At 46.4% G+C, this 23,899-nt stretch overlaps 2 protein-coding genes and 1 long non-coding RNA gene across 7 annotated transcripts; 1 reads left to right on the plus strand and 2 right to left on the minus strand.

Annotated features, from left to right (window-relative positions):
* Positions 1-1,034: 1,034 nt before the first annotated feature.
* scg3 (secretogranin III) lies at positions 1,035-12,047 on the plus strand. 5 transcript variants are annotated; one of them, XM_086144250.1, is made up of 12 exons: positions 1,035-1,497; positions 2,118-2,170; positions 2,282-2,324; positions 2,458-2,697; positions 3,182-3,324; positions 3,657-3,806; positions 3,876-4,125; positions 4,432-4,548; positions 6,316-6,399; positions 6,728-6,838; positions 7,658-7,747; positions 11,332-12,047. In XM_086144250.1, the coding sequence occupies exons 1-12, from the start codon at positions 1,392-1,394 to the stop codon at positions 11,448-11,450; spliced, it is 1,506 nt and encodes a 501-aa protein (XP_086000376.1). In that variant the 5' UTR covers positions 1,035-1,391; the 3' UTR covers positions 11,451-12,047. The 5 variants fall into 5 exon arrangements, with proteins under 5 accessions (XP_086000376.1, XP_086000377.1, XP_086000373.1 ...); XM_086144251.1 differs by having other exon boundaries at positions 1,100-1,497; positions 2,458-2,685; XM_086144248.1 differs by having other exon boundaries at positions 1,168-1,497; positions 2,267-2,324.
* Positions 12,048-12,140: 93 nt separating this feature from the next.
* Positions 12,141-18,485, minus strand: lysmd2 (LysM, putative peptidoglycan-binding, domain containing 2). The gene is made up of 3 exons (XM_086144255.1): positions 18,074-18,485; positions 16,045-16,391; positions 12,141-12,895 (listed from the first exon to the last, which is right to left on the minus strand). Exons 1-3 carry the CDS (start codon positions 18,317-18,319, stop codon positions 12,844-12,846), a joined length of 645 nt encoding a protein of 214 aa, XP_086000381.1. The 5' UTR covers positions 18,320-18,485; the 3' UTR covers positions 12,141-12,843.
* Positions 18,486-19,149: 664 nt separating this feature from the next.
* LOC147235897 (uncharacterized) lies at positions 19,150-23,798 on the minus strand. Its single transcript, XR_015105948.1, has 3 exons — positions 23,667-23,798; positions 23,080-23,121; positions 19,150-19,256 (listed from the first exon to the last, which is right to left on the minus strand). It is a non-coding gene; the product is annotated as an uncharacterized LOC147235897 (long non-coding RNA).
* Positions 23,799-23,899: the final 101 nt, after the last annotated feature.

Genomic DNA, 23,899 nt, shown 5'->3' on the forward strand with positions numbered 1-23,899 from the left:
GGGAAAAAATACACGAGGCTACGCGGCAGAACCACGCTCCTATTTTTACCTGCCGCTGAAACCAGGCTTCAGTCGGCAGTGCGAGGGTTGACAAACCAAGTGGGTGAAGTGTTTCTAAAAGTACGGTCTTACGAAACCCTCCGGTTGGGTTTCTCGGAAGATGTCTGCGGTGCAGGACGCGTCGGTCCGACCGCACGGCGACTTAACACTGATATTAATACATAAAATTCACGCACGTTGGGACGAATGTCAGACCCAAGATGGCGGCGACAGCAGGAAAGCTTCGCCCGACCCCCGATTTCATTCGACCGTTTAAGTTTCGATGTGGATTCTTGAACGTGTCGGCCTTTATTTGACATTTTAGTTGAAATCAGAACAAGATGTTACGTGTCTCGAGAAGACAAAGCGGGTCGGACGGTTTCTATTTGACCCTACTCTTGCCAATCGAACAAATCCGGCCAAGAGACCTTAACTTTGAGGACAAGCGATCAGACGTCGACACCGAAATCATGAAAATGAAAATGAAACAGACGGGGATGCATTTCATCGTCACGAATAAACCTGTCACGCACCAGAGGATCAGCAGTTCATCCCCGTCCCTTAATGCCGCTAAAGACCAACTTATGCAAATGAAAAGACCCGAAGCTGCTCGTTCGAACCGACTCTTTGCTGATTGATCCGTAAAAATGATCTTTTATTATTCTAACAGCCACATTTCTGTTTCTTGAACTGGAAAAAACACCAATTCCACGCAGTGACACCAGAGACCGGGACCCGTCTAACTACTGGTGTGCAGCGCCTCAAGGTGGTGGTGGTGGTTGGGAAGGGGGGGGGGGGCGGAAGAAGACGCACGGCCGGTGACGCACGTCACGGGCACGATTCCTCCTCACACACTGCAAAAGGAGGACAAGGATGAGGAGGAAGGTGGAGCTTCATGATGCTTTTCTACTTTTCTCCCCTGCAGGGACTTTGAATCCTGCAGGGTGGGGGTGTCACTCCTCCTTTTTCTCATTTTTCCGCTGCCGACGAGGACATTTTTTGCAGCGTCCTCCTCCTCCTCCTCCTCCTCTTTCTCTTTCTCCTCCTCCTCCTCTTCGTCGGGGGCAGGTCCTGTGGAAGTGAGCCGTATTACAGCCGCGGCGGGCGGTGCTGCGGCTCACACGGGGCTTGGAGAGCCTCCCCTGCTTATCCGGCGATAAGACCAGAGAAGGTGACCTGGTTCCGGTGCAACACCGGCTCCGGTTGCAGAGCGCAGATCTCCAACCCCCCCCTTCCTCCATCCCTCCATCCCTCCATCCGTCCCTCCATCCCTTCCGCCGCTGGTTTCAGCACCGGAAGCGGAGCTGTCCACACATTCAGCACCCTCCTCTCTCCTCGGATTTTCCTCCAGGATGACGCCCAAACACCTCGGCGCTCTCCTCCTGCTCCTGCAGCTCCACTGCCTGCACGCCGGGCTCCGGGCGGCCGCCCTCCCCACGCCCACCGCCGCGGCGGACGGTGAGTCCCGGCCCCGAACAACCGTGGGAGTGGAGGGGTGGGGAGGGTGGGGAGGTCCGGGCACGAAACTTTCCCTGCACATGGCTGCAAAATATGTTTTTTTTAAAGAATCTCAACGTACATCATGTAATTACATGTGTAATTACACTGTTACAACCGTGTAATAACCGCGGTTCTACTTTGGCGTTTTACAGGAACGGGGTCTTTTCTCAGTTCTCCAAAGCGGAAATGTGTCGATTTAACGGAATACGGCAAAGTTCATCTGCGGCTCAGCGCCGTCCGGTCTATTTTAGCCCGCGGTTTAATCTTTTGTTTGATAATCCGATTAAAGGGTCTGCGCGCAAACACACACACACACACACACACATGGCCAGAGCTGCAAAAAAAAAAAGAAAAAAAAACAGGAAAGAGAGAGGGGAAAAACATAAAATAGCAAACATGGTGGTGGAGGGATGACGATTAAAAATTAAAAGAAATATTTAAACCGTGTGGATCTAATGTAGAATTAAGTCTTTTTTAACGAAGGCCTTAATTTAAATCTTTGAGCCGTGTAATCTGCTTGCTCACTAATTGCGCTCCGTCGGGCTTAAAGGTTGACTTTTGTTTTGTCCTGTTTTTAGATAAAAGCGTGTACAACCGAGAGCTGACGGAGGAGAAGCCCCTCCAGGAGCAGGTAAGAGCCCGTTTCCACGCCACCTTGAAAATAAATCAGATTATCGGTCCCGGAAATGACCTCTCCCGCCTCGGATGGACCTGATTTGTGTAACAGCTGTCGTTTCGTCAGATCGCCGAGGCGGACGGCGTGAAGGCCGCGGTCCAGTCGGCCGGTAAGAGGAAACCTCGCGTCCGATCAATGAATTACTTTATTTCTGTCGGCCGGGCAGCTTTTGTTTCGGCCCCTTCCGGTAAAACGGTTTCCATCAGCAGTGGAAAACTCACGCCGTCATTTCCGCCACTCAGGGGTGGAGCGTCCCGCCGACTCCAAGGACACGGACGGCGGCGACAATGACGACGACGACGACTCGACCGCGCCAAAGCCGCTGGCCGACGGCCACAAATCAGAGGACGGCGGCGAAGCGGCGGTCGGGGCGGGTCAGAAGGACCGCTACGTACCGGACGAGTCGGACTCCACCAAGAGCCGCCGTCTGGCCGAGGACTACGACTCCACCAAGAGCGGGGCGGACTACGGCAAGTACCCGGGTACGAAAATCCAGGTCTCGGGTCCTGGTGGCGGCTGGGCGACGCCGCTCGGGCCGCGACATTTAAGCTGCACGTGGCCGGGTTAAACAGGGACGGCCGGAAAGGGTAAAAGAGAAAACGCCACCGGGTCTTTGAAAGACGATGCCTTCCGAAGTGGCGATAAACCGTTTTCTCTCAAAACCTGCGAACGACGAAGACGCGGACGAGCTCGTCGCCCTTCGATGTCCGTTCGACTTCCTGCAGGTTTCCATCCGAGCCGCGCGTCGCGTTTCACCGGACGCCCGTCTTGTCTTCGTCAGCGTGAATGACTCAGACTCCTCGCCCGGCAATGACAAGCTGTTCATCGGGTTACGATGGCGCCTAAATCCGTCCCGGATTCGATGTCTTTCTCTCCCAGACGGAAATAGGTGCCCCGATGGCCTGGGAGGACGGCGTCCTCCGTCCCCGCCAGGCATAACCGTCCCTTTGTCTCCCCACCTCTCAGACGACGCCGAGAGCTTCCGCCAGGTGGACGGCACCCTGCTGACGGCGGACGACATCGTGCAGAAGATCGCGAAGAAGATCTACGAGGAGGACGACCGAGGCGTCTTTGACAGGATCGTCTCCAAGCTGCTGAAGCTGGGATTGGTAGGCGGCGAGGCGGCGAGGCGGCGAGGCGGCGAGGCGGCGAGGCGGCGAGGCGGCGCCCCACCCGGCTGGGCCTTTAAGTGACACGGCGTGCGGCTTGACATTTCCTCAGCGGGCACTTCCTCTCCCGCTGTGCCCTGATATATGGATGAGGAAGAGAAGGTTGACTCTCTTCCAGCTAAAAATAAGCGCTAGTATTTGTAAATTGCCTATATAACATGTAATGAGCGGGTTGAATCGATCAGCCGCCCTGAGGCGGATCAATGGGTAATTGATGTTCAATATGTGAACGGTCGCTACAGCCACGCCCTCTCCTGTCGGTTTCCCCGCAGATAACTGACAGTCAGGCGGACACGCTGGAGTACCAGGTGGCCGAGGCCCTGCAGGATCTCATCACCAAAAACGCCAAAAACAACGTCATCGAGGACTTCGAGCGAGACGTGAAGGGAGAGCAGGACGACCAGGGCGCCGGAGAGAACTCGGTAAATCCCCGCGAGGAGGCGGCGTTAGCGGGCGCGTCGCGGCGGGCTAACGGTGCCTGGCGTTTACAGGACGGGTGGGATCAGCCCGGCCGCGGGTACGGAGACGACAGGGAGGACGAGGAGGACGGCGACGACGCGTTTGAGGAGGAGTTGGACAGAGATGCGGAGGAGGAGGAGGGGGAAGAGGAAGAGGAGGAAGCGGCGGGTAACACCTGGGAGCGAGATACCGACGGGGCCAATGAGGTGAGCTCGGAGGACGGGCTCCAGGACCTGCAGTACTTCCCCAACTTCTACCGCCTGCTCAGGAGCCTCAACTCAGGTATACAACCGGAGCTGGCGCTCCGAGGTAGTTTAAATCGAGAACGGAGTCGGGAAACCGTCGTCATGGCGATAATGTTGGCGAGGATGAGTCAAAGCTTTGCCCGTCTTCATCTCCTCGAGTCCTCCGAGGAAGTGCGCATAAAACACGGGCGCACATCGCTAATCAGAGAATCTCATCGCCAGAAAACCCTGCCGCCGAGACAGCGCGGGTATCATTAAAAAAGAAAGAAAGAAATGTAAAAACGTAGCAACCGACCCAACGCGACCCTCCCGCTGAGTCCGATTTTGGGTTTTGCCGTTGCAGATCAAGACGCCCAGGAGCGGGAGACGCTGATCACCATCATGAAAACGCTAATTGACTTTGTGAAGATGATGGTGAAGTACGGCACCATCACGCCCGAGGAGGGAGTTTCCTATCTGGGTAAGAAAAAAGAAAAAAAACAACCTCCCACGTCAAAACCTCATATCGTATGTCAATAGCAATAAGACAAGGCAGCGGCTTTACGCAAGTCTGATAAGCATTTAAATAACCTTCCTATGTGATGTGCACCTTTGATAGGCACAAAGCAAATATTGTTCTTTTACAAATATGTGTTTTGGAGATATTTGTCAATTCACTTGGAAATTTAAGAGAGCAACTACGTGGAATGGTTGAGTAGACAGATTATTAATAAACCATCTATTGATGGGGGGAAAAAAAACTCAAATAGTAATTTATTTATAACATTTTTAATACTACGATAGAAAAAAAAAAAGATGAATTTGAAGTGTGTTTTTAATGAATTCCGCGCTAAGTGGCGGAGGAATGAGACAGTTATTGTTTTGAAACATCCACTCGAGCGGTGAAGGCGAACAGGTGAGGAGGGTTCGCTCGCTCCTGCCGTGACGATCATCAAAAAACAGGGAGGCGGCTGAAATTACGGTTTTCACATCGACGTGTATCATGTCGACACGCTCGGACGGAATTTGACATTTAATCCCCTTATTGCATCACGCTCGCCGCCAGTCGCCCTGTCATCTGGTGCGGCGGCATGTGAGGCGTCAGATCGGTGTCGGCGCCCGCCGCCCTATAGACACCACGCTTTTATAGCGTCAGTCACAATGGCATCGCGCGGGAAAAAGGTCACCGCCTGCTCGGTTTAACCGCTCGACATTTGTCTCGTTTTGTTCAAGCGTTCAACTGAATTCCAAATTCGCGTATCGGCAAAGAACGGGCCGCAAGTCCTGGGAGGAAACTGCAGTCAGATTCACTTTCTGTAAGCTAATGAATCCGCTTAGCCTCACCAATGTAGCACGTGGCTAACGATACCCTGCGTCATCTCATATTAAGCCGAAATGCTGATTTAAGTAGGCGTCGGAAAAGCCATCATTACTCCGGCAGCAGCTGTCCATTGTGCTCCTTCGCCCGAAAAGAGGGGGAAAAAAAATTTCACTGCTGACGTTTGCCACCAGAACAAAACAGGGATATACCATTACACAGGAAGCGAGTTTCCTTGGCAACCCTTTGGCCTTGCCAGTACAGGTTTGCGACGGATAATGGAACAGTTTTTGCTATTGCTTAGCAACATGTTAATGCACGCCCCCGCCCAAGCCACCGCCACCTCTGCCCTCAACCGGCCGTGACGCTTGGATGAGTCACCTAGGTACGCCGGCAGACACACACACACACACACACACGCACGCACACAGCTGTCGTTCAAGGATAATCTGCTGGTTGGTGATACAGCCTCAAGACGAAGGGGGCGTTTATGTTGTGAAAGTACTATTTAAAAAAAGGCTTTAAACGCCCAATTTTTGGCTGCACGTCCACATACAACACATATAAATACCGGATTTACTGTCGTCGGACCCCCTGGCTCCACGCAAACGTGCAAATCCGAGGGTTAAAACCCGAGACTGACTGATGTGATCCGCGATGACGGCGCTCACCGCGCGGACTCATGCATGAATTATCAAATATTAAAGCGGGAACAAAAAGCTGATTCTGATTATCGTTCTGCTGGACCGTCTCATCATTATTGACTGCGCGCGGTCCTTTTTAATGGTAATCGGCCAACCCAGATTCAGGTGCGTCACCGGAGGCAACCAAACACTGGAGACGCTTCCGTTCCCTGCGGATCGACCAGATGATTCGGCGCAGATTGAATTTAAAATGAGTAACCCCCTCCTTCCCCTCGGCCACCTGCAGAAAACCTGGACGCCATGATCGCCATGCAGACCAAGAACAAGCTGGGCAAATCCCTCGGGCCGCCCGACTTCACAGCATCCAACGGTAAATGGCTTTGTGACCGTCACATACCGGTGAAAAATTTCGTCAAAATAAGACTTTTTTTTTTATTAAACACGGACCTAAACTGTGCAAACCATGTGCTTTTATTTAAAGACTAAATGGTGTCGTGCTGAGGTCTTTTACACCTCCAAGTACCATTGGGTTTTTGTTTTTTGTAAATTTTAAGAATTCGGTCACAAAACATACCTGTTAAAACAAGTAAATAAACGTATATATATGAAATTGTCCATGTTTGAATACCAGCCAATAGACGCCTTTAAGTCACATCATGCATCGTAATCACTTTGTATTTAAATTCTATCTGCTGCAGGGAAAAACCTGGACGAAGACGACAACACCAAGGCCGAGGCGGCCAAGATGCAGAAAGAGTACGAGAACCAGAAGGATTCGACCAAGGAGGAGCCCCCGTCGCCCGATACCAGTCAGTCCCAGACCCGGCCCGACGCCCGCGGCGGGGCATGACCGTTTTCAGAGACCCAAACTATTACAATCGCCTTTTTTTTTTTTTCCTATTCGTTGTTTTGTGACACGTTTTCAAATAAACGCTCGACTCTTTTAAGTGTAAGTGAAATGAATCCACTGCTTTGAAACGTCGGGGCCGAATCTGAACACGAAAAGGCTGAGAGCCTCTCATAGCGTTTCGTCCATCGGCGCCGCGACGCGCTCTGAGCCCTGCCCCTGCTCGTCTCTGAACAAGGCCATTCCTGGAACGCTCACGGGGGAAAGGTTATCATGGCTGCCATTTATTTCATGTCTCTTTGCCGTGTTCCTGTTTGCCAACCCGACACACACACACACACACGGAGGGGAAAAAAAAATGTAACAGCAGGATTATCCGCAGGACATTCATTTCAGCTAGAAGTAAATCCCGAGTAACGTCAACTAAATTCAGCGCTGTTCGTTGATAAACAGGCCGAGCCGCGTTACGTAACATCTTTTTGGGTCACATATTAAGAATTGGAAAATGGTATGTGAAATGCCGTCTTGATCCTGGTGGGTCTCATTGTAATGAGTCTGATATAATAGAAACAAGACAACAACAAAAAACAAGCAGCAAAGCAGATGGTTTGCTTTAGGACAATTTTTGGGCCGTAAATAATTCATAAATCCCAAATAGCCGTCTCTAATTGAACTCAGCACGCTCTCACACGCGGTTTTCTTTTTCCCTTCTCGTTTAAAACAAGGGGGAATTTCTGATGTCTCCCCCGTTTCTGTCGTTTCGTCTTCTTTCCAATCCCAGATCAGCCGGGCAAGTCGGAGACCTACCTGGAGGCCATCAGGAAGAACATCATATGGCTGAAGAAACACAACAAAGAAGAAGGGAAGGACGGTAAGACGCGCGATTTATGTCGGATGTCGCCCGTCGCCTCAACACTCGACTTTACGGAGAGTGTTAAAACTTTCATTTCTGATTCGCGCTTTTGTGTTTTTGAGGTAAATCAAGAAAACGGTTGGCAGCGATGAGGCCCCAACAATTACGTGGTCACAGAGAGACGCACAGAGGAACTAGCCCCCCCATCCCCCTTTTTGTTGTCCTCCATTTGCAATTTAAATTGATTTTGGACAGTGGGGTTGATGCTTCTCTTGGGATCTCATGAATATGGATAACAAGTCTGCCCTAATTAGTCACAAAACGCAGAAAACACTACGCAAAGACCAGAGTGTCTTCTCCGAGCGTGGATTTAGTTTGTTATGGCCCGACAAAGCCCCCCCCCCCTTTGTTTTTTTTTTTTATAAGAGGCTGCGAGTGACCCATAAATTGCAGCCGTCTGCAGAGCTGTGAAAACTGTCCACGGCTCTCCACAGTGTAAAAATCAATGCCCGGCGGTGCTCAATTAAGCAGCAGACATGAAATGTTCATGAGTTCTCACCATCCCGGCCTTTGCCTATGAGTTATCATGGGGGGGCTTCTCCGTGTGTCATCCATTATACATCACGGTAAAGCCTCCCCTTCACGACTACTCTTTTTTTTTTGTTGGTTTATTGCCAGGGCAACCATGGGTGAGTTAGCACTATGGCATTATTCACACATAAATCATCAGAAAACATTTGTGCAGCACGTCAGTTTGTCTGCCCAGGGGCACAGGAATAACCAGACTCGTATCAAAACCGCTGTGCTTTTGATGGCTGATGATTTCACGATGGTGATGAAGTATTATTTTCTATTATCGGTGTTCTCGTGACAGTGATGCTTTTTCCCCGACAGATCCACCAAACATCAATCCACTTTACCCGCCTCTGCTGTTCAGACAGGAGAGAAGGTGCTACAGCAGCAAAATTGATAATTCCGGTCTGCGCTCGCTGTCCGCTCGAAACTGAGCCGATCAATTTGTGATTCAGCCTTAGCGGAGACAAACAATAGGAGCAATTACAGGAAGAAAAAAAAAACCTAGGATGACCTAGATCCCAAGCTTTAAGAAATGTAGTGGTACTAAGGAGTGAAGAGCAGATGGGAGCCGCAGAGGGCCAGAGCAGCAGGGAAGTTTTGTTTTGTGCTCATCTCCTGCCTGGCTGTATATGGGGCACTTCATTAGCATTCTGGTGAGACTCACGGTTGTCCAGAGCGACAGGGGCCTCTTCGCTTGCCTGTCAGCGATCCGAGCACAGCGGATTCACAGATCAGGAGACGAGAGCGCAGAAACTCAATGCCGAACACGCACCGGCGTGACCGCGGTCTGCGTCACCGGTCCAATTGATGAACTTATCCGACGCATTTCCTGCTGTAACAGCCTGCTCCCTAATCTTCTCCCTCCGCTTGCTTTCTGTACTTGCTTCTCTTCAGAAAACAAGTACAGCTGGTGGAGAACAAAAGGCTTTTCAAGCAAAAAAAAAAAAAAAAAACGTACTAGAAACAGAGAGCGCAGTGAGCCATTTACTGTGTTTACCACCAGAAACACCCAGTATGAGATTCTAAGAGTGTGTGTGTGTGTGTGTGTAAATGTGTGCGTATACATGTGTGTGTGAGTGTTTACGCCTACGCCTCACACAGATTAGCCAGAGGAGCAGATGGACAGGCGACATCCCTGTGTTGATTCTTGGCCCCTCACTGCCAAGTCGAGATAGTCTCTAATCACGTTTTGTTAATCCCTCACAGACGTCATGTTTTTGTCAGAAAAGTGTATTGTAAACCGACGCGATCCACGGCTGGATGCGGCACAAGCGCCACTATGACCGAACATGCGTGATTGTTTTCCGAGGGATGTCTTCTGCTCTGTCTTAACATCAGAAAAAATGGTGCAGCAAAGAGTGTGTGTTTACTCTCTGAAACTCATTTGTTAGAATGACAGATAGTGAACCATGTGTGTTATCGGAGTCTAAATATTGCCACATCGTGCTAAGGCGTTATACTGCTGAAGTAAATGACAGGAAGGCTAATGAAAACTGGGTTTGCAAGGAAGGTAAATATGATGATTCCCTTATGTTATGGCAAGGACCGGACTTATTCTGGGAAGTTCAACAAGGATTAATGTCATTGCAAGAAGTGTCTTATATAATTGGGCCTTCTCATACAGGACTATTTAGAACATGATGATATTTAAGAGTAAAACCACTGAAATACAATTACATCTGAAAACCATTCGGTTTAAGTGAACCACTTCTGTTTAATACCTTGACAAGCATCACAATTATCAGTCCAAAACTAAATGCAAAAAATATTCCATGTAAAACGCCACGAAATATTAAAATCTGTAAATACATTTATTTTTAATTTCCAGCAAATGTAAACGAAAGTTTACAATATTCGCAAAAAGCGTGGATTCCCAAGCATCAACATACACTCTGTAGGGTTAGCATAAACGCCGCACAGCTAGCATAAATGCAGCAGAGCTAGCATGAACACATTGACGATTATCACTAAAATCCTGTTGCAAAAAAACGAAAGTCAAAGCCAAAAGGTGAGAAACTTAAGTAAGACAGGATCCACCAACTGGCTTGGTAACACAACACGCCAAAATATACTGTTTAAACAAAGAAAGGAGGGAAAACACTCTGCAACACAAGAAGGACATGGCATATGTATTCAAAGCGCGACTTACCCGAAGTCAGAAGAGTCGCACTGAAATGACACCCCAGGAAACAAAACAAAACATATATGTTGGAAATTAGCTTAATGGGCCATAAATAGGTGAAATATATTCCGGAAAATCTAAAAAAAAAAAAAAAAAAAAAGCTGCATCGTCAAAGTGAAAATTATCCTAAAGTCATCGTATATATTTTTTTCATTAATATAGTGGGTATCAATAGCATTTTAATGTTGTTTACATACTACTGCTGAGGAGTCACTTAAAACCAGCGCCACTAGGTGTCGTTTTTACTTATACAATGAAAAAAACAATGTAAAGTAGAAAAATAAATAAAACAAGCGAAAGGATTAAAATAGAAATGTTATGACGAGCCGCAGTTCCAGACTTGGGCTTGACAGAGTCGTTCTGATTGGTCCACAGTCCAATCCCGATTGGGCGGATTAGCCAATCAGCATGAGTTTCGACATAATTTTTTTTTTTTTTTTTTTTGCGCATACAAAGTATTGCGCATGCCCGGAAGCGGTGCAACTACAAGTGTGGAGGTGGGAGCGTGGGAGTGAAAAGAGATTTGAAATCGTCCAACATGTAAACCAGAACAAATATATCTATCAGGCGGGGATGAGCTGATTAAAAAAGGTTGAACTGTATTAGAAGCCGAGCTCTGTTTATCAACTTTTGTCTGGGATCATATGGGCTTCTTGCTTATACACGTTGTCTACCAACACGGACGTGCTAATTCTGACCTTAATCTTCCTTGATAAATGACCTGACCTGCAAGATTATGGTTGTTTGGGTGCGTCGTCTTTAAAGACATTAGGAAGTAAAAGAAAAAAACATGTTTTGCATTATTGTGTTTTGAACCCACCCTTTCTCATGGTTGTTATCACAGATTATGACCTATCCAAACTGAAGGACTTCATGGACCAGCAGGTGGACTCCTACATCGAGAAGGGCATCATTGCCAAGGATGAGGGTGAGACCATCAAGAGAATCTACAGCAGCCTGTAACTACGTTACCCCTCCTCCAGTCGCCGGATTGCATCTCACACTGAACTCTACGACTGAACCTTCATTTCCTGTGGGTATTTCCCTTGGCAAGTGTGTTTATAACTAACTGCTTAGGGGAACCTCATTTCTCTCCCAAAACATTCTCCAAACATATCAAGGGAAATGATTTAATAACATGCGGCAAAATGATTTCTTAATTGCGCGCCGAGACGCAGAGTAATATTCCCTGGCTTTGTCATGAGCTACTGATTTCCATCTTATTTTTTAAGAAGATATACATACATCTATCGAAGTGTACTCATTAAGTGTAACCTTTCTTAGTTGGCTGTATTTCTCTTTCTGTTGTAAATGTAAGAATTTCATGTGCTTCTGCTTCTCATTTTACCAAAAATATATTTGTTGTGTACCATGTCAATCACTGCTCCCTGACTATCCCCTATTTTTCGGCCCTGCTGTAATACCACTGCAACCCACACGGGGGCAATGTCTGGATAATTTCTCTGCATGTTAAAACAATTTAGAGAGAGGTATTTTTAAATGTAAATATGTGACTTTTTCCTGAAGTGTAAACGCAATTAAAACATTGCCTTTTCTTTACTCGTGTGCTCAAATATCCTAAGCAAGGAGTGGAAAGAAAAGAAAGAGAAAAAAAAACAATGCATTTTTGCAAAACACAAAGACCTAAATGCCTCTGATTTAAATCCTTATTTATTCTTCTCAAATAAAACTGGGAGAATTTTTCGGAGCACATTAAAACAGCTGATTCGCACACACACGGTTCTCCACGTGGCAATAATGCATTCACACTTCAAAAATATACAGCAGTCCCTTCTTTACCCCCCACAAAGCAAACAAAAACTAAACTAAACAAATGTTTCTAAGAGGCAAATGGAAAATGTTCGAAGGCCTGGGCGGATCCAGCTGGTCTGTGCGGGACGTCTTCACACAGGGCAAACACTGATGAGGAAGGCTCGGATATACTTTCAATTATACTATTCTAGGAGGGGATTAGGAAAATCAGAAGCAGTTAGCAGGTCTGAGCTAATCCTTCTGGAATTGTTTTGCACGTATGTGTGTGTGTGTTTGTGCTAAGTGTGTGTGCAGCAGGTGGGTTCTATACAGCAGCGTATGATCAATAGATGGACAGACATTCGTTGATACATGATGTTTTGTGCTGTGAGCCTCCAGGTACAACAATAACCACAACAAACATTATAACAATTGCTTTTAAATAAATAAAAGGCAAACATGACATTTGTTAAACATAGTTCAGTAAAAGCATAAAGGTAAAGAAGAGTGTATTGTTGGTTCGTGTGTGTGTGTGTGTGTGTGTGTGTGTGTGTGTGTGTGCGTGTGTGCGTGCATCTGGGCTTCAGGTAAACAGACTTGTCCTTTATATCTCCTGGTAAGACGTGGAGGGGGAGGTGTAGCTCTCCTCGCTGCTCCTGCAAATGAGGAAAAAAAAAAAAAGATCATGTTTACTTATGACAAACGTTCCGTAATGGAAACACGTATTTCATTTCCTCTATTGAACCGTTCGCTGGTGTGATTGTGTGCGTATGCATGTGTGTGTGTGACCAAAGGAAGAGATTGATCAGACAACCATATTGCTCTCAGTAGCACCTGGAGGCTCGTCTAAAAAAAGACCTCCCAGTCGTGTCACACAACACCAGCTAATGCAGACAGGCAACATCCGAAAAACCACCCGTGAGGGTTTTAAAAATATGAAATTAAAAATAAAAAACATCTGCACACATCAAGATTCGTGACAAAGTAAGAGAGAGAGAGAGAGAGATCTGTGGCACACCCTCGAGAAAAACAGGCAGAAGATGAATTTTCCCTCCCTTCGTCGGAATAATGGACGTGCAGTGACACAAGGATTTTCTCGATGGTTTCCATGCTTGAAAAAAGAAAAAAAACTTCAAAACATTTCATATTGTGTCTGTTCAACCAACTATTCTCAGATTTAATCCAAATTCATTGCCATTTGGCCACAAATCTTTTTGGACCGGAATATAATTCAATCAGGTTTTATGAAAGCACTAAACTGTTACAGTGCTGAGTACATTTGGAGTTTGTCATTTGATACTACAAAGTATTTTACATGACTAAAGTTGCAATGAGAGCTGCCTCACTATCTAGACGTAGTTTTTACACATCACAAATATAAACCTTATGACAACACGCTAACGTTATAGAAAGACATCAATCTGCACTTCAGATTGCAACTGCAGAATGTAAACAAATGAACAGAAATGTAAGAAAAGACAGTTTGTGGTAACAGTTGACATCTTCACTGTCTGTAGGTAAAAATTATGATCCGACTTTTTCTTGACCTCACCCATGAGGATGGATTACATCAGAATAAAAGGAAGTGGCTATTTAGTTTATTTTAGTGGCACAGTCTTAAGTTTTTTTCATCCACGAGGGCTTGCTCTCCGAGGGCCCGGCATGCAGCCTCTGTTTGCTGTGCAGAAACAACGCCACGAGCCTCTGTTTGCCCAGACAGGCTTCAGGTCACACACACACACACACACACACGCACGCATGTACACGAACATACACAGCTCCATTCCAAGCAGGGAGGTAAATATTTAGAGAGGAATTTAGAAACTTTAACTTTTGTGTTTGGTCGAGGTTTTAAAATAAGGAGTAGCACTCTGATGACCCTGTTGTGTCTGTGGAAAACAGCACTGAGATACACGACTAGTTTGGAGAAGTTACGGAATTTTGTTTTTAAGAGCTTGAAACTTTGATTTCTAAAGATAAAATAAAATACCAGGTCATTTGCATACAAATGGCCTGAAACCAAGTGGGGCAAGAACAGGCTTTCGACCCAAAAGGGAGGTGGAAATAGTTTTCCAGGAACCCTGGGATGTCTGTGGGTGGACTGTGCGCTGACAGCCCTTCGCAGCAGAGATTAATGAGAAACACGTCAACGAAGTGGCTCCTGAAGGGCCTGGAAATCCGGTGTAAAGTTTTCCCTGTGAGTAAAATTAAAACTGCGCCTCATCATGTGACACTGAATCAAAATGAGCAGGAAACAGTAGAACATTCGAAATCAAAAGGAGCTATGCAACTCTATGATCTGTATCTCTAAACTGCATTTACTTGTTAGTCTACGTGGCAACTTTCCCTAGCGCCTTTGAATTTTTGCGATGTCCCATGGTACTTTTTTGGAATCCATTCAGGTTCTTTTTTGATACCCACATTAAAAATGCATGCACAGACTTGTTAGATGCGAGACCCGGTGTCGTGCAGGAGATCAGGAGAGCGGACCGTACAAATGCAAGCCATTTACTGCGGTGTTAAGTCCTGCAGCAGAACAATTAAGGCGAGGGAGGACAAACAAAAGTGAAAGGAAGGATGCAGCAAAGTGGTTTGGTGAGATGACCCATGGGAAAGAGCGAAGAAAGAAAAAGAAAAGACTGAGAGAAGTCTGATCCTGGGGTGCAAGTCATCCCATCAGACTTCAGTCCCAACATGCTGCCTCAGGAAAGCAACCTCAGGCTTGCATTGGCAAGTCAGCGCTCCAGCTAAAAGACGGACAGGTGTGCCTTGCAATGGCTGACTCGTGCAGCCGAAGGGGGAAAAAAACCCAGATTTGTATCTTCTACCACTTATAAATCTATGTTTTTACCACTTCCTATTGACATGTTACTGTTCCCCTGGGTGGGAACGTCAGCAGCTTCTCCTCACTCCGTGGGCTAAAATGACCTTCATCTGTTTGTTAGCATGTGTACTAGGATCATTTGTGTTTGTGATAAAGTGTACCCGTGTTCTGTCAGTCCTAAACCAGTCATATTTGAAAATATTTTATAACTCTGTAATATTAGCATTCTATGTAAAACTATGCTTATTATCTGAGCCCATGTCTATGCTGTAGAAAACAGTCTGTTTTCTGTGGGAAAGTACAGAGCGTGCGAAACTACCATGAGGGAACCGATAAGTCAAAATCGTAGCGTGTACTCAGCCACGATGAAGAAGATGTCTGCTGCTTAATCAACTATCTGTCTTCCAAATGAGTCTGCATAGGGTGTGTCCTTCCCTATCTCGTGCGTACAAACAAGTAATAACACAAGCACACTTCCTAACTGATAGGACGTCGTCATTCAAGACAGCGCTTCCTCTCTATGTATAAATAACCCAGCCCTGCCTGTACCTCACTGAGCTCACAGAAATAAAATGCCTTGACTCTACTTGGATTCCAGTTTGTATTCCTTATTGTGCCTCGCAGGATCAGCGATAGATAAATTTCCATAACAGTAAGTAGGTTAATGTAACCTTTAAGCTGGCCGGAGCTGTGAATAAAGAGTGAGTTCTCGCACGTGTCTGTGATTGAAAGGTATGACGACGAGTCCCGTCCCTTTGTCCAGAATCAGGTGTGTGGACAACAGGATAATTAAAACAGGTCTCTGAAAGAAAGTCTGCTGCAAAACAAGCCGACGTTTGTGATCAGTAAAGAGAACCAAACTCTGCAGGCGGCGAGTCAAAGGTATGGAGAGGGAGAGGAGTTTGCAGAAGTTGGTGCGCTGCGGTGCAATTTTGAACATAGCGGTAAGAGTCGGCCTCTCAGCCTTGAATGGAAGCTCACCTTACTTCCTCTTCTTTCAGCCTCCGTGCAGCCTGCTTTGACTGTTTGATTTGCAAGTCCAGTCTGTGTAAGAAGTCTTTGGCTGACAGCTCCTCCGGCTGTTGCTGAGCGGGGCCGGGGTCTTCGGGGGGCGGCGAAGGGGGCGGCGAAGGTCCCTCGATATCCTGCAACATGACGCAGGGCGCGCTCGTGTCCAGGCACGCTGCTTCACCGTCCCCATCCGGAGACTCCAGGGAGAGTCCGTTAAATATGGAGCGCTTTTCCGACACCACCGGGATGTTAAGGCTGTTCTTCAGAAAGATGCAGTCGTTGCTGAAGAGCTTGTTGGCTCTCTTGATTTGCTCCATCTAGTAGGGAGACAGTAGCATGAGCGTAAAAATCCCAACAAGGTTGTTGATGTTTCACTCAAGTCTGTTAAACTTTTCAAAGTAAAAGAAAACATTTCAAAATCTTAAATGAGCACAAAGGGGTGTGTTTTTATACATGGTGATATCCATGTATTCTGCAGTGGGAAAGGTCTGCTGAAGAGTAAACCTCAACCGTCTTTCTCTTAACACGGAGAAGACAAAGGAGATTGTTGTGGACCTCAGGAGAGAGCACACCCTGCACACCCCTCTAACCATTGACGGTGCCCTGATGAAGAGGCTGAGCAGCATCAAGTTCCTGGGCGTGCATGTCTCAGGGACCTTCCTGGACACGAACACTGCATCGCTGTCCAAGAAAGCACACCAACGTCTCTACTTCCTCTGCTAGCTGAGGAGAGCCAGAGCCCCATCATGACTACCTTCTACAGGGGCACCATCAAGAGCATCCTAACTGGCAGCATCACAGCGTGGTACTGCACGTGCACTGCAGACTGCTTCAAGCGCATAGTGAGAGCAGCTGAGAAAATTGTTGGTGCCCCTCTCCCCTCCCTTCGGGATATCTACAACACCCGCCTCACCTGCAAGGCCCTCCATATTGCAGGTGATCCCTCGCACCTGTCTCACAGCTTCTTCAGTCTGCTGCCATCAGGAAGGAGACTGGGGAGTCTCTGGGGCAGGACTAGCAGTCAGGAAGCTCAATTCCCTCCCTGCTCTACCCCCTCTACCTTTTCAGCCCCCTACCCACCCACATACTGTGGATTCTGAGACCTCCTACTCACACGCACATGCACTCCAAGCCCCCGCTGACCCATACACACACACACACACACACACACACACACACACACACAGTCATCAAGTACCTGCCATAAGAAGTCTTTCATGGACTCGCTCATTCACTTAAATGAAAAAAATGCACTGTAAAACTGTTTTAAACTGTTGATGCAACTTCACTTTCATACTGCTATCACTTTTCTTTCTTTTTTTTTTCTTGCAACTGCACCTTAGCAGCCCTATTATTTTAAAATCAAACCTATTCTAATTGTTTTGTACCTTTGCACCGTAGGTCTTAGAGAAATGGCAGTATTGACAATAAATTTGACTTTTTTATCCAGATAGGGATTCAAACCATCCATCTTTCCTGTAAACAGCTGCTATTTGTAGAAGAAGCAAGCTGGTTACAGCCTTGTGGGGGCAATAAAATAAAATAATGCAAAATAACAGTTGAAAAGCTGAACCAACGCGTTGGTTGTAGTTGTGCCGTGAAAGCTAACCGATACACAATGAGAAGTATTTCATGACACATTTCCAGAGATAGAAAGTACACATGGAGAGTACCTGAGGTTTAGGTTTGTGCAGAAGCAGCAAGGTGTTGTTTGTATTTTATGTAAAGGGGGTACTTAAGGGAAGGGTTCAAACCGTGAGACCCAAATTGTACTCCACCAAGTCCTTTAGTGCCAGGAGCACTTTGAAACTAGTTTGCGGGAGTTAGGGGACATTTCTGCTCACGCTCCGTCCTTCAGGCTCTGACAGGAGCTGTCACGGTTCTCCCATACATGTGGGAACGCTGCGGCGCATGCGCAATCGCACCCCGGCAGGTACAGGTGTCGAGATGACGTCACATCCGGTCGAGTACATCCGGTCGCGGTGAACCGCCAGCTTACCGTGACGCCGTACTTGAGCGCGATGCCTTGCAAGGTGTCACTGCCTGTAACCCGATGCTCTATGAATTTCTCCCCCAGGGACGCCGTGACGCTGGCCGTGCTGCCGTAGGAGCGAATCTTAGTCCGGGCCAGGCTCTGGGACAGTTCGCTCTCGGACTCGGAACCGGACCTGGAGCGGGGGAAGATGGGCTGGCCGAAACGTCCCCCTCCATCCCGCATCGGCAGAACGGGCGAGAACTCCGCCATCTTCGTCGTGACTAAATCACCCGGCCGTGCTAGGAGCGACAAAACGGTTCCGCCGCCGAAGACTTCACGTCAGGCGGCGGGGAGGTTCCCGTCCCCGGCGGCCCAGGGAGCGGCGGTCATGTCCCGGGGAGCGACACCACGGCGTCGGGCTTTTGTCAACCGACCCGCACCGCTGACGTAGGACGCTCACGATACGTAGAAGCGTCAAGCAAGAAACTGATGAACGACGTCCACTTCCGCTTCGGATTTCAAAATAAAGCTCAAAACCGGAAATGTGTGTATTGGTGGCGGAAAAAGAGGCAGATTTCAAACTTGTCGGACGGAAGCGTTATTAAAACACAATAATTAAGCACAGAACTTAATTACGTGATTAAATATGTTGTGATTTGTTTTTCATGTCCACATTGACAGAAAATACATCGTAATTGTAACGTGTGACCTGAAAACCAGCGTGGAGAAGCTGTCGAAAAGCAATATTTCCGCTTAATTTGTTATCGGACAAAAATGGACAAATAAGTGAAAATCACTCTTAAACCATTTTTTACAAGTAGCTTGGATGTTGATAATCATATTGAAATACAAGCCCTGTTCTGGTTACTTCAGCTCATAGCAAAGGTTTACATGTGTACGAGACATTAGACTTAAGGCGCCACGTCACTGAAGAGAAACTCCTGATGCCCTTATTGATAGGAAGCATTTTCATCTGTCGTGTGGAATTTATGACTGTTCTCCACTAATGTTATCTATCCCCATCCATTCAAACAGCAAACACTGATCTGAAATCATTTCTGTTGTGCAAGGGCAGCATACCTTCACCACTTGCCCAGAAACACCTATCAGGAATCTTTCACACTGGGTGGAGACATTCAGAAGGCCTCTGCCAGTCCTCAACTTTGCATGTGACCTCTGGAGCAGGACCATGGCGTCAACTTTGGATCTGCAAAAGAAAATCTGTTGAAGACCCATGACCGGTCATGCATTAAAATAACAGGGTGTTGATCATCACGCGTCAAAAGGCTATAAAAGAATGAATGAGGGGGTTTCCTGATTGAGGAAGTTGTCATAAAGTCCTTCACTTGAAGAACTGCTGACAGTCTGTGGTAAATTGAGTTTGTGCTAGATTCCTTGAAAGCACATCGATGCCAGTCACAAAAACAAACCCTGCACCTTTATCTCTTGTATGGAAACAATGATACAAGAGGAAACGCTTCTTCAATTAGACTTGGAACATGTATCTTCATCTGATTTCAATGTGTCTACCATATACCAAAGGCATCTTTTGATTTGCTTTCTTGCTTTTCAGAAACACCAATGGTTTCCTCAACAAGCTCTCAGTTCATGATTGGAATAATATGACAGACGGTATTTGAGGCCAAAACACCAGTGCGACAAAAAGCAATCAAACAATCCAAAAGACAAGCTCGAAAAATAAAACGGAAAAAAAATACATATATGCAAAGCTAGTAAACAAGACAGATTCTAGTCAAAACCTTATTTTCACTTCCAATGAAAATACTGTTGCTGAAGTTACTGGCATCTGTCTGAAATGGAATTAGATTTAATGTAATGGCAGCTGCTCAAAGGACATAAATAAAACACTGAGACACCTAACACAAGACTTTTCATGTTAACAGATGTTCTTCTCATGGAAAAATATCACCACTATCTGTCATTTTATTTCCAAAACGGTGGCGTCGGATCCGCCGGCCCAGTATTTAGCCTGCAAAACCGATCTTTTAGTGTGGTGTAAAGACCCGTTCCTGTCAGGAGCCTGTAATTTGAGGAGAACGATTGTAGAAACACGGGTTAAACACAATAGTTGCAATTATCAGATCAAACACATTCATTTTTCCAGCCAGTTTTTCTAGTTATAGTGTTGGCACTGAAAAGCACTGGTGGCTATCAAACCATTGAATCAGGAGGAACACGGTGTAGTGCAATTGAAAAGACTTCAGACAGTGGATTTCCTGCAGAAAAAGCACCGTGCAACAATTGGAAGCAACAAGTACATTCATGAGTTCTGGATGTATTTATTCATTGTGTCCTTGCATCATGGATGATCACATGTTCGCCTCAATTCCTGACATTTTCAGATGGAAATGAGTTCATTAGACATCTATGTGAGCACAGAGACAGGTCAGCGGGAGGGACAGACTCATTAATAATATACAATCCTCACAACGTGAAATAGACAGGTTTTACACTGATCTGTAAATCAACTCGGAGTGTATTTCACATTCATCTTGCATCATCCATGAATAAAAGCGACAATATGAATCGGCCTGTCGCTAACACACATGATTTTCTTCATCCGGTGAGCCAAGGATCAGGCCAAGAGTCAAAACAACGGGAGAATGACCTGCAATAAGGATCAGATTACTTGGCTAGCATCACTGCCCACCCCCACTACTCCTTTTCTCTTGACAGGCAAACGCAAACAAAGGAGACAAAGACGGAGAGGAGATGGAGGGGAAAAACCATGAGTCATCTGTCATGGCGTTACCACGACAACAATCTCTTGAGCCATTTTCCCTGACCCCGCAGATGTCAGGAGAAGGGAAATTGGATTGAAGTGGCTGCATGTGCACAGTCGCATCATTCACCTGAGGGACCAAGGACTTTGGAGTGTTAGCTACTGAAAATAAAATTCCTCTTGAGTCCGATGAAGCGGATCTGTTGCGCCGAGGGTTTATCTCATTGAGTCTTAAAAGATTCTCTGTTTAATACAATCAACTGAAATGTGAGTTCACTGAGGATGAAGCAAGGACAGACAGGCTTTATGGCCAGTATCATTCAGGTGGTCTCAATCTCCTTTTACGAGCATCATCCTCAACGATGGGTTTCTTCCGTCCCCTGCTGGCACATTGTGGCAGCTGCTGCTAGAGGTTCGGGTGTTTCCGGCCACAGGAGGGCACTGTTGACTTGACAGTCGAACGGATCGCAAAAACAAAACCTGACTGACATTTCCATCACCGAGATGAAATGAACTGAGTCCGAGTCATTGGAAGTGTTTAGTACATTTCAGAATTTGTTTTTCCCTCATTTCGAGAAGTTCATCTGCTTCGGTCGTACACAGAAATCGTCAGGGAGGCCTTTCACCTATAACTAAAAATCTACACATTTCGAAAGAATGAGGAGTCGACAGTAAACTCCTTGGCAATCGTTTTGTTTTTCATCACAATCAAGCCCACAGAGAGGGATTTGAGAACCAGCTGTCCCTTCAAATGCGGCAAATTATTATTTTTCCACTCTCAACAGGGATTTCCTGGCTGTACGATTTGGCAAAATATGTTTGACATTATGGAGGGAGGATGACAATTCTTAATTCAAGAAGGGAGGAATTCCCAAACTAGGCGCCTACAGTTGCTTTGAACAGACACATCTGGTTCTCCAGTTATTTGCATTTATTAATTTGGATCCTTCATGGTTCACCTTTCATCTTCCCTGGTCTATTAATGTCTGAAAACGTCCTGTCTTGGATGCCGTTCGCTTCTCAGTTATTAGACCAAAACAAACGTTGCCAAACTTAGCCACATCTGCTAAGAGGGATTAGATCATACACGCACTAGCAGATGTTGCCTAATTCTGTCTCGCAGCTTACTCTGCTCAATCGGAACGATTACATAAACCCACCAGGCATGAGATGATGCACCAGTAATTGGCTCTCCTGTCTGCGGTGACCCATCAGCTGGTGTTTTAGGGAGCTTTTGTCATGGAGAAATGCAATAAAATTACTACATCTGGTGCTTTTGGTTTGTCTCTCAGTTGAAAAAAAAGTGTGAGTGTTTCCTGCTCTCCCATAAAAAACAAGACTACTGTCACATTCGACAGTTGTATTTGGAAGTCTGCGAATACACTGCGGCCCCAAGGCCCTCCAACTTGCAACCTCTCCTTTTTAATGTTTGAAGCTTTGTTTGCAAAGCGAGGGAGGTCACGAAGGAGAGCAAACTATAAGCATTGTTTAGGTCCCCCAGGAAAGATTTACCCAAAGCACCACTGATAGGAAACTGTGCCTGCAGGTAAAACATACCTGTTTAGGAGACAAAGGCCCTGTATGCTCCGGAGAGGAGGCAGAAAAATAAGGGGAGGGCTGGGGTTGGTCATTATGCTGTAAACTTGTGTGAGAAGAGTTGAAAAACACTAGCCTAAATCCGTAAGTGTGAAACATCTGCTCCTCCTACGTTTTTTGCATCACCTCATTTCTCAGAGTGGTGGTGGGAGGGGAGCCGAGGTTTAGTCTTCCAACCTCCTGAACCAGCAGCTGCCTTGAATCACACACAATCCACAGCCTAATGGGACTTAAAATGATCAGGTCTCCTCATTTTAACCTTTTCACGTCAAGCAGAGGGCCGAGCTGCTCGACGTGAAACCCCTCTGGTAAAGTCTGCTGCTCCTTTTGACAGACTGACCGCTCCCTCCCTCACCCCCGAGAACAGATTTGTAATTAAGGCAATGCTTTGAACATTAGTTCACACAAAGACCTGGAAGACGTTAGATACAGTTATTTTTATTGGGCTTTTTTTTACCCACATTGTGAGGCGACTGTGCTTATTAACAGGGTTGAATTATCCATATATGGCTTTGGCTGAAATCACTAGCATACCAACCAAAGCAGCACCAGGTAATTTAGACATTTAACAGACTAAGGATGTTAGAGTATGACTGCTGTTTTGTACTGGTTGGAGGACCATTGGGTGCAAAGTAAACATGGACCAGGCAACACAGGAGGCCCCTGGGAACAAGTAAAAAGACATGCTTACCTGTGATGCTGTGCAAATGGCGAAAATGAGTGAAAGAATCACCTAGAAGTCAAGGAAAACAAACAAAATATTTATATTTATGGGGAGTGGCTTCTGTACATTATACCTGTGTGGGTGCTGAGAATGATTAAAGTGCTTATTTATTCGCTGCTGCAGTGACATAAACACAGGTTGCTCTTGGACTCCCGTTTTTTTTTTTTGTTTTTTTTTTATTTTTATCTTATTTCCTTCGGAATGGAAAAAAAAGCATTTGAGTCACCGACTTGGCCGCGGCCTCCAGGAAACCCGGTGCGATGCAGTCACGGCGATGACATCACTCTTCAGGCATGCGCAAACAAGCGCTGAGCCTGGATCTAATTAGAGCGCGCATCCGGGTATGTCAAACAAAGTATGCTAACCCGGCCGTTCTCACAGATAGGGCCCTCTTAGAGCTCGTAGCTCTTATCCAGAAAGTAAAATAAAAAGGATTATTATTATTATATTATTATTTCACCATAAAAATGTGGGTGCCGTTTGGGAACATTTTAATAAATGATAAAAGGCGCTAGCTAAATAGTTTACACTGAGAAGTTCAGGTGAGCACTCACAGATAGAAGGCTTCCGGTTTGGTTCCGGTGGGTCCTCGAGCCAGAATTCTCGGAAAACTTCTACATCTTCCACCAACACTACAAACTGCCAGAGAGCTGTTCTCTGGCTTCAAAAAAATACTCCAAAAACTATCAATACATTCACTGAAGTCTAAAATAGTGCGTCGGTGTGAGCAACAGTGAATGCTGATGTGTGGCCTCATGATTGACAGGTGATGAGTCCAGATTAAACC

The sequence above is a fragment of the Fistularia commersonii genome, chromosome 3 (genome assembly GCF_037954325.1).
Source record: "Fistularia commersonii isolate RoL2024-O1a breed Wild chromosome 3, RoL_Fcom_v1.0, whole genome shotgun sequence".
NCBI lineage: Eukaryota > Metazoa > Chordata > Actinopteri > Syngnathiformes > Fistulariidae > Fistularia > Fistularia commersonii.